The sequence below is a fragment of the Accipiter gentilis genome, chromosome 14, assembly GCF_929443795.1.
Source record: "Accipiter gentilis chromosome 14, bAccGen1.1, whole genome shotgun sequence".
Taxonomy (NCBI): domain Eukaryota; kingdom Metazoa; phylum Chordata; class Aves; order Accipitriformes; family Accipitridae; genus Astur; species Astur gentilis.
The window spans coordinates 27,080,148-27,090,696 of record NC_064893.1 but is presented as its reverse complement, the minus strand read 5'-3'; the positions used below and the strand labels follow the sequence as shown (position 1 = coordinate 27,090,696).

Genomic DNA, 10,549 nt, shown 5'->3' with positions numbered 1-10,549 from the left:
GGAGGAGGAGAAGAGAAGAAGGAGAGGGGAAAAAAAAAAAAAAACCCACCCCAAACCGCAAAACCCAGAGACGGAGGGCAGAAGCCGGAGGAAAGAAGACTTTCTCGGCGCGGCGTTGCCGGGGAGGTGCGGGCGCGGCTGTGCGCGGCGGCGCGGGTGTGCGCGGGTGTGCGCGGGTGTGCGCGGGTGTGCGCGGGTGTGCGGGGGCCGGGGGGGGGGGAGCGGCGGCTGGCGCTGGTGCCGGCGGTGCCCGCTGCCGCTGGTGCGGGGCGCGGTGGCCGGAGCGGGGCGCGGAGCGGCGGGGCCGGGCGGCCGCGGGTGCCGACCATGGGCTGGCGGCTGCTGCCCGCCGTCCTGCTGGCCCTGGCGCTGGGCGGCCCGGCGGCGAGGGGGCAGAACGAGACGGAGCCCATCGTCCTGGAGGGCAAGTGCCTGGTGGTTTGCGATTCCAACCCGGCCACCGACTCCAAGGGTTCGTCCTCTTCCCCGCTGGGCATCTCCGTGCGGGCGGCCAACTCCAAGGTCGCCTTCTCGGCCGTGAGGAGCACCAACCACGAGCCCTCCGAGATGAGCAACAAGACGCGCATCATCTACTTCGACCAGGTAAAGCGGCGGCGGCGGGGCCGGGGCGGTGGGATGCGCTGGGGGGGGTTGGGAGGGGGATCCCCGCGGGACCGGGGTGCCCGTGGCCGCCCCCCCCCCCCCCCCGCCCCCCTTCGCCCACGCCGGGACGCGGCCGGGCGCGATCAACAAGTGCCGCCGCCTCCCGCTCTCCCCGCGCCCCCCCCCCCCCCCCCCCCCCCCCAAAGGCGCAATTTCCTTAATTTCGGCAAAAAGTCGGGATGGCTGCCTGCGGGGAGGCTGGAGGGGCCGCCCCCCCCCCCCCCCCCCCCTCTCTGCGGAGAGCATCTCACTCCCCGCAGGAGTTTCCCACTCCCCCCCCCCCCCCCCCCACCACCACCCCGGCTCCGCGGGAGATGGGTCCGGGGAATTGCCGGGGGTGAAACGGGAGCCCCAGCCCGGCAGGACCGGTCCCCGGGGCTGGGAGAGCATCCGAGGGGCAAAGCGGGCTGGGCTGCGGGCGAGGACGCGGCCCCGGGAGGCTTAGGGGGTAGCGGCCGGGGCGGGCAGCCTTTGAGAGGGGAGAGAAGAACGAACGCCGAGGAAAAAGATTTTAACTTTTCTGTAACAGTCACGGGCTCATAGTGCGGCCCCTCTCGTCCCGGCCACTGGTGCTAAAGGACTGGGGCCAGCAGCACACAGGTCATGGAGCAGCTCCCGTCCTAGGGCAAGCCCGAAGTGATTGAGGCGGACGGTTATTTTGCTGCTCATATCGTATCGTAACGGCCAGTAAGTCGCCGTGGCGGCTGAAGCCGGATATGTCACGTAGCTTCGTGGTAGTAGGCTAAATCACCCTAAGTTCGTGGAGATTCCTTGTGGCTTTCTAGGGCTGTGTCTGGCATAAATGAGCCTGAAAACATCGATTAAAAATAAAGCGTAACTAAGTGGAAAGAAAGAAAGGCGTAGTCATTAGAGAAGATATTCAGCATATGGACGATGCACTCATTTAATACGTTCCCCTCTGCTACTTGTCTCTGTTTAATCAAACCCAAATTATTATTAGTGCTTACAAAAACAAATAAAGCAGCAACGGCTCACGGCCAGGTTTTGCTGAGATACGCCAGGTATGTCAGGAACTCAGGCTGACTATAAACTGCTGAATGAATTACATCATTCGTGTACATCCTTCCTCACAGCTTGATACATCCAGGAAAACAGTGTTGACTTGGCCGTTGCTTTTCAGCCAAAACCGCTACACCACTCCCCGAATTAGAGTTTTGATGTCATTTTGGGGGAATGGTGAACAAAAATGCCTTTTCTTAATCTCCTCGAAACATGTATAGAAGAAAGTCTTGAAGGTATGGTAGAGTAGCAAAGTAAGAACTCTTCTCCACCCTAGTTTTATATTTATATTAAAGTTGTACTATAAATATAACTAAATATCCATTTTTATGAGTAATATTCCAACTTAATTGAGAGAACAATGAATAAAACAGCATAGATGTAGACGAAAAGATTTTCGTGGGTGAATGGTTTCTAAAGTTAATAGTCTGTATCTTTTATTTAGCACTGAGCACCTGTACTAATTCCCATGTTATATTTTTTGTTTGTAGATCCTAGTAAATGTGGGCAATTTTTTCACGTTGGAGTCTGTCTTTGTAGCACCAAGAAAAGGAATTTACAGTTTCAGTTTTCACGTAATTAAAGTCTATCAAAGTCAAACAATTCAGGTACGTTGATCAAGTGTGATTACAAAATCTTTTACTTAAATTGTTTATTTAGAATGGGAACTTGACTGAACACAAGAGTATTTAACACGCTTTGAAGGAAAAATAGCTTAGTTTAAAGCAACCTGTGGTGTAGAGTTCCTAGCAGTAGAGTGAATACGTTTAAACTGAACAGCTGTAATAAAGCAGGATCCTCACCTCAGACACTTTGCGGTAGCTTCCCTTCTAGACCATAGGAACTGAATATCCGGGGTGATATAAAGTATTAAGCAGAATGAATCATCCAAGAATAAAACAGAGCTCTAAATTTCGCTTAATTGTATAAATACTATTGAAGAGTCATATTTTGCTACAGATTAAACTCGCTGTCTTGGACACAGGAATTCTGGGGATATGTATCAGATTTGATGATTTTTATAACATTTTGTGACCTGGCTGACAGCTCGTGATGCCGGGTATCTGTTCATAACACCAGTCTGCTGTGGACCAAGGTTAGTTAAGGCGGTCTGCTTGTTCTGTACTACACTGAAATCTTAGACCTCTACAGGGACGTCTTCTAGGGAACCTTTGTAGCCGTTTAAACTTTTTTCCCACCATATAATACATAAAAGAAGTGTCATATAGTAAAAAAAAAAAGGAGCAATTTGCACTTTCTTCCGTAGCTTAATAGCAGCTGAACCACCTAATTAAACACAAGTATGTATTATCTTAGAGGAAAAGCCTCTAAGTGCCTGAACATCCCCTTGCTGAGCCAACAGTAAATGCCTTAAAGTACATTCCTTAGTCTTCATGCCAGGTCATGCAATTTCTGTGACATACACACCGGTTTTCTAGATCTGGAGTAACATCTGTGGCTTCCCTCGTCTCCACCCTTGAGACCGCTAGATTCATAGAAGTATCTGGTGCTTTTCCCCTGATCTGTCTTGCTCCTGAATATGGTTTTCAGTGTACAAGGCTGAGACGAGACGGATTTCTGCAGGACTGATCAGCCATTTCTTTGCGGCAGCTCTGGCTTTGGGTTGCCGGTAAAGCTCCCGAGAAAAGGGTAAACGGTAGAGATGGCAGAGCAAGCTGGAGCGAGACACATTCACACCCCTGGTGAAACTCACCTTCAGTTTGCAACAGGAAATCATGGTTCCATTCAGGTCAATGACAAAAGTCTTAGATGAAATACTGACCTCATGAAATTCTCTATAATGAGCTTATAAGCTATTCAATATGCTCAAATTTTGTTCCTTTCACTCTCTTAAAAGCCGAAGGTTGAAACGGCCTGGAATAACTGTGTCAGCCGGCTTCATTAAGTTTAAAATACATATTGCCAAGAAAGATACCGACTTGCATTCTGGAAGTCCAGTGCAGACTTTGGTGTTTCAAACCTGGGAGTTTGGAGCTCATAACAAGGAATGTTACAAGTGAGATGGCCTGAAATCTTTCAGAGATCAAGAGTTTCTAAAGGGATGGATGGGTTTGGTTGGCTCCATTTTGTCAGAGTTAACACGAGACCATCATCTGCAGCAAACCTGTGATGTGTCTTCTCCTGTGATTAAAATAGCTGTAAGATGATCTGCAGGGGAACCTGGCCGAGAGAGATGGTGCAGAAGGAATGAGATAAACCAGAACCAAGCAATGAGTAAACTCCTGATGCCCTTTCTTTTTGCATGTGTAATAACTAGGGGGGAGGACCAAAAGCCATTGCCGTGGAGCAAACCAGCTTGAGTCTCAGCCACCTGCAGACTTAAACACCACTAAATCACCTGGAGGCTTCCTACATAAGTGATATTACTGTGCCCCTGGAACATCTGTTAGTGCCATTAAATATCATTAAGCTGAAATTGGTTCCCTGGGGACATCTGATTAAGTGGATTTCCCAGATAGGCGAATCCCAAATCAGGGCCAGATTCTGCTGCCCTGACTTATGCTGAGCACTAATTTATTCTGTGGCGACTCCCATTAAAATTAATGGGAGTATATGCAAGGCCAGCATACTCGATATGAATAAGCATTTCATAATTCACCCCTCCGTGACTGCATTATAGCCGCTTAAAAGGAAAAAGCAGAAGAAAGCTAATAGTTTGCCATTGGGGAAATGAAAAATGCCTGGATCCGTCCATTCCCCCAGCCCCTGCCCATCTTTATTTACAGAGTGTCTGTGTGATGTTGCTTTCAGAGCAGAGGCTGTGCTGACTTTCAGAAGTGTTTTGTAGAAAAACAGATTCAGGACCGAAACACAGTGCAGTGGTTCATAAAGATAAAGGTCTGTTCTAGACTTTAAAACTAAGGCACCATCAGTGATGGAAGGGACATCTATTTTGCTCTCGATGAAGCGTGAGCTCCCAGCCTACCGCGGTGCCTTTGACATCTCATTAGGTGCCCGCATCGTATCTCTGGGTGCCTAAGTTCTTTGAAAATGTCTTCTTTCTTTGCTTGTGCACGTCTAAATAACCCATGAGGTAGGCAAAGTGAAACAAATTGAGGTAACAGCTCACAGTTCCGTATCACCACAGAGTTACAACACTTAATGTGCCCAAGCAACAGATGAAGGCAATGCCATGGCACCTTTCACGCTCACTGAGCCCGGGCGGACCATGGCAGTCAGGGGACAGTGTCCCACCGCCTTCCCTCGGGTGCAGGTCAAGCCCATGAATGTGCTTGTACGCTCCAAATAAATGTAAGCACTAGCTTAAAACACACAATCAAAACCCAACCCCAAACCCAAAGAAGATTGGAACCTTAGCAGACCTCTTACGCTGCAGTCAATAGTCAGTGATAGTTCTTGATGTTTTTCTGTCCATTAGAGCTTTTCAGTGGTTTTTCTCTTGTAGGTTAATTTGATGCTAAATGGAAAGCCAGTCATTTCTGCTTTTGCCGGGGACAAGGACGTCACACGTGAAGCTGCCACTAATGGAGTCCTGCTCTACCTAGACAAGGAGGATAAGGTTTACCTGAAATTGGAGAAAGGTAATCTGGTCGGTGGATGGCAGTATTCTACGTTTTCTGGCTTTCTGGTCTTTCCCCTGTAAAGTCAATTTTCCTGTGACATTCATCCAGGTGTGGACTCATCATTGCCTCTGTTACATGAAGATCATTTTATCATCATGGGATTGATGTTTCTTTATTGGTTTTTCATGGGTGAATATGGATTCTCTTTATGGATTTTGGCCCCATCCGAACTACTCAGAAGTTTCGCAGAATTTTGTGTGTTTAAATACAATATATTTGGATCGAGACTAAAGCAGACAATAAATATCTATGCTTAATGTTACAGTCTAAAGCTGCCTGCAAGATTTATTCAGAGTTCATTTACTGGACTTATTGGATTCATGGGAGAAGTGGATTTTCTTTAATTATGAAAAGACTGGCAACCAGGTCTATAATTTAGGAGAGTTTGAGTTCAGACTTCAATCAAGAGTTAGTGTGTTGCTGCCAAAGAACCGTATATTGATATATTGGTCATACATGTTTTTGTCACTGGGACTTAACTGACATGATCTATTCCATTGTCTTGAGAAAGGTAATTATTATTGATAAGTGGTTGACTTCAATTCTCCTCTGCGTGTAGTGTGTTGGATGATTCACCCATATATTTATGCTCTGTCACCGGTCACAATCGAGTCTAGCTTACATAAAGCTAAGAGGTTATGCTTGTATTTTAGTTGGGTATGTAAAGTATTCCTCTTTTCCATGTGCTGTTTTCTAAAAAGAAGAGCAGATTATAACCATTAAGAAAAATATTCTTACCAGGGTTAAAGGTGATCATTCAGGCACAACTTTGCAAAACAGCTTTGCCCTGCAGGAAATCTCACACTTGTTCTTCAGTTTTAATTAACATGATTGATAATAACTGCTTTATTAAAAACCTAAGGGATTCCTTCCTTAGACACAACCACTTTATTAGCCGGAGATGAGATCCCCTTGTTTGTAATTATGTCTATTTTTCAAACCTTCTGTTGTGTTAAAGGTATCATCTGGTTTTGCCTTAACTCCACAACTGTATATAATTTTAGATCATATGTTTAACAAATATTAAATCCAAATAGCCGGTACCTAACTTGGTGCAATATCTTTTAGGCTTTTTGTACAGGTCATATGAATTCATAAACTTATTTATTATATCATTGTTACATAATAAAGATAAATATATGTTAGCTGAATTTTTGACCTTTGGATTTTGGAAGTTACTTCATGGTATTTTTTTACTGGATATGATTATTATATGCAAAGTGTAAGCTTTTGGGATTCACAGAAACCGTCCTGGGAGGCAGGCAAACTGTCACAATTTAGTCTGGCAGAATCCTAGAGGTAATCGGAATGATCTAGAAATGACCTATGCATTTTATTTAAAAAAAAAATAATAAAAAAAAATTAGGCAAAAATCCTGGCTTCACTGAAGTTAGTGTTAAGAATCACATTGATTCCAAAGGATTTTGGATGAGACCTGTCTGTGCTTTAGGTTTTGCCATCAGCATCGAACTCCAGTGCCATCAAATCAATTTAAAATTATTTTCACATGAACTGCTAATGAAACCTTCATCCCTCCTGCCCAAAACAGACACTGAATTTGATGGATATTTGTGCCTTGCATATCATGAAGGGTATGGTTCTAAATTAAAAAATACTATATTCTTGAGAATGTTTCTGGATGGAAGCATATCCAGCAATCTGGGACCTTCTCTAAAAGCCAGTTTAGGCTTGGATTTGCTGTTTTAGGTAATCTGTTTCCAATTTCTTCACTTGTTAACCAAGTGCAGTGTATCGTATTGCTCTAACTGCTGTAAATGGATATTTCACTGATTTACAGTCTCATGCATGGTTGCTTGGTGCTCCTGATAAAAATGTCAGGGAATCAGTGGCACAGAATTGTGCCTGAATTCCTTATTTTTCCGGACCCAACACAGAGGACTTTTTGGAGAGTGTCAGGAGGAGACGTGGGTACATTTGCACCCCTATGAGATAAGTCAGATGAGGAGGTCATTTGTTAGACACATGTATTGCTTCTGTACAGAACACTGCAGTTTGGGAGGAAGTGGAAAGACAGGGCAAGAAGGCAAATGATTTACATTGCTGAAAAATATTAAAAAGTTTTCCTTTATGACTAATCAAAATGTATCACCACTGTACCCCCCAAATGTGTGTGCCTATATATATATTTGTGTATCTAACCCCCCCTGGGACTGCAGTACATAGTATGCATGATATTATAAAAAGGTTATTTGTCATAAGAGTTTATTTTGGAGGGGGACACCAGTATTTTGTGTAAAATCGGTAACATCTCAAGGCTCACTTTACCCATTGATATATATGTAATGTAAAGGAAACATTGTTCCTACACAGCCAGAAGAAAAATGACATTAAAGGTGTCAGTATACTTTTCAGAATGATCAAATGTATCTAACTTCTTTAGCTTGTAAACATATGATCTTTAAAAGCTGCCTTTAGCATTCAGCAATAATACTGAACTATCTTAATATACTGTTGATTTCCCCTTGGCAAAACATTTCTGATTGCTTCGGAGTCATTAACAGTTATTTAAACTTTAACTAGGGAGTCTAGGAAGTTATTCAATTAAGGAGATACATTTTAAGGGAAATGTCCTAAATTTTTCTCCTCAGCCTCTAAAATCAGAATTACTAATTGTTTTGCTAGTTAAAGGGAAAAAAAAGAGTTTCAGAGAAGTCATTGTAAAGCAGCGTGTGTTATCTTCACACAATGCTGAGCACTGACTCTGCTCAGGGGTGGCCTCTGGAGATGGGCAGTTCTCTTAGCTCCCATTTAAACATTTAAATAAGAATGAACTGTGGTTTTTAGACTACAATTTGAGCTACTTTCCAGATCTTGAGCTCATTTTCATTGCATTGTTCCACACTTCAGTTACATCGGTAGGAGTTGCTCCCAGAAGAAATAAGATAAGCTAGCCTAGGTGGAGCTGGGTCTGGAAACTACCGTTTTTCTCTCTCTTTCCTCATTCCTTTTCCTTTTGTCTTCCTGTGTTTCTGCTACAGTAGTTTTCTTGTTCAGAAGCAACAGCTCAGGAGACACTTCAAATTTCAAAGGGTATTTAAGATTAGAGGTTTGACTTTTTTTTTTTTAAAGCACTTACTTAAACCTCCATGGAGCTGCACTGTAAAGTATAGAGCCGAATTTCTGATCCTGTTGAATTCGATGATGCTAGTCTTACTGATTTTGGTGGGGGCAGAATTTCCCACTCTGCGTGTATCCCTGCTACAGAACATGCTGAGGATTTATACCCACATCCTTCAGCATATACCCACTTTGCAGTGGTAAAGATAAAAGAAAAAATTTTCTTAGGCTAATGTATATATTGTTATTACCAGCGATCTCTTTACAAAGGAGATCAGTATTTTTACCTTTTTATCTGTGTTCTATTTATATTTATGTTTAATCCATATTTTATTATAAAACTAAGGGACACCCCCCCCCCCCCCCCCCCAAATATATTATCCTCCTCAGGTGATGTAAACGTTTTTGGTAGAGCCAGGAATACCCTGGTCTCCTAGATTCACCTGGTGTAGAAAGCTGCTCTGTTCTGTTGAATCTTATTTGCTATGAAGAGTTTAGGCTACATAAACCAAATGACTGTGCAGCCAAAAAAAGATACCATTCAAAAGAGCCTGGGTAACAGAAGTGTTTTTGGAAAAGGCACCGAGTTAGTTTTGAAAATTTCACAAGCAGTTTTGTCTTTACATAAAAAGGAAAAACTAACTTTGAAGCATAGAGAAGGAAAACATATTTCTTTTTTTAAGCAACATTTTGTATTTGTTTTGTGTTCTAGTTGTATCTGAACATTTTCTGAGTGTTAATTAAATTACTTTGACCAGGTCATGGCAAAGTCAATATTGCAACCTCAGTGTCACTATTGAGAAAATGGAGACAGAGTTTGGGAAATGACCAGTGTCATACCCAGAGTGCCAACTCATCCACTACTGGTGCTTGGTCCCGCTCAGTTCGCTGGATTGATGCTTTTTCTGATACAAGGCATTTTTTAAAAACAAAGGATGTTTTTGGAGTAAATGGCATACTGCTGTATTTCCCCTTCCATATTATTTAGTTGTCTATTTCTAGAAAGATGAATACGGTGAAACAGGACAGTTTTAAATGCCCTAAGAATTTCACAATTAGCTATCAACTCTGTCTTTTCTTTTTGCAAGCCTCGAAAAGGAATACATCTGCAGTACGTATAGTATTTTTACAAGCAGGTTTTAGGATAGAGAAGATAAATGCAAGAAGCAATATGTCATAATCACAACAAGGAAGCTGAACCATTAACAGGAAATATGGGCCGAAGCAGAGAAGCAGATATATGTTCTCCTCCTCTTATAAGGGTTTCTGAGTTGGTAACATGTTTTACCTTAGCAATTCATTACAGTTGCCCTTCATATTGGAAGAGCTCTTTATAATATTCAAACTCTTCATCTTCTAAAGACAATGTTAACCAGATGACTCAATGTAAATAAATGAAGATCCCCAGTGACAGAATTTATTGGCTAGCACGTGCCACAACAACATATTTTTTGTACTAGTGCTGTCCAGACGGAAAAGGCTCCTTTGAGAAAAGACATTGTCTTAGACACTGAGCTAAAGTTATTTATCTGTTGCTAGTTAGGAATGCGGGGGGGGGGGGGGGGGGGGAACCTTTCCTACTCTAGAGCACTAAGGGGAATGCATCCGAAGAAAAAATGATAAAATCAGTCACCGTTATATAAGTGATGACGAGAATAATGGAAATGGGGCTTGAATAGTCTGTTTAGTGAAAGCTGTGATCTATAAGGCATTTGATGGAAGCAATCACTATTTTAATCTTCACAGTTTGGGGGAAGGGAAAAAGCCAGTTGCATCATTTTTAACAGGTTCTTTCCCTTTTTTTCCCTTTTTTTTCCTTCTGCCTTGTGTTTTGCTTAGCTAAGAAAAAAAAAAGTGATCAGAAATGATCTAAGCAAAGTTCATTTCTGAAGAGGGATGGGGGAGGGTGGTTTTTTTTTTCTGCCGGTATCTGATGTGGGGGAAAAAACCAAGCAGGAGTCCAGGGGGGAAATGACAAACCTGACTCAACCTAAATACGTTCTTGACCTATCGTCCAGTTCAGTGAATTGCCTAAATATGTTCTGCTTATATGCGTAATACTTTTCTACAATGCATGATACTGACCCATTCTGTTAAGGCCACCATATTGTAATCCGATGGCTTTTAATCTTGCTGGGGGAAAGTAGATGTAGAAGTGTAGCGCAGAGCACTGGAGATCGGCA

The 10,549-nt window shown here is 43.2% G+C and overlaps 1 protein-coding gene across 1 annotated transcript; it reads left to right on the top strand.

The window, feature by feature from the left end:
- The first annotated feature begins 284 nt into the window (after positions 1–284).
- On the top strand, positions 285–5,423 carry CBLN4 (cerebellin 4 precursor). Its single transcript, XM_049817182.1, has 3 exons — positions 285–603; positions 2,175–2,291; positions 5,111–5,423. Exons 1-3 carry the CDS (start codon positions 328–330, stop codon positions 5,306–5,308), a joined length of 591 nt encoding a protein of 196 aa, XP_049673139.1. The 5' UTR covers positions 285–327; the 3' UTR covers positions 5,309–5,423.
- The last annotated feature ends 5,126 nt before the right edge of the window (positions 5,424–10,549 follow it).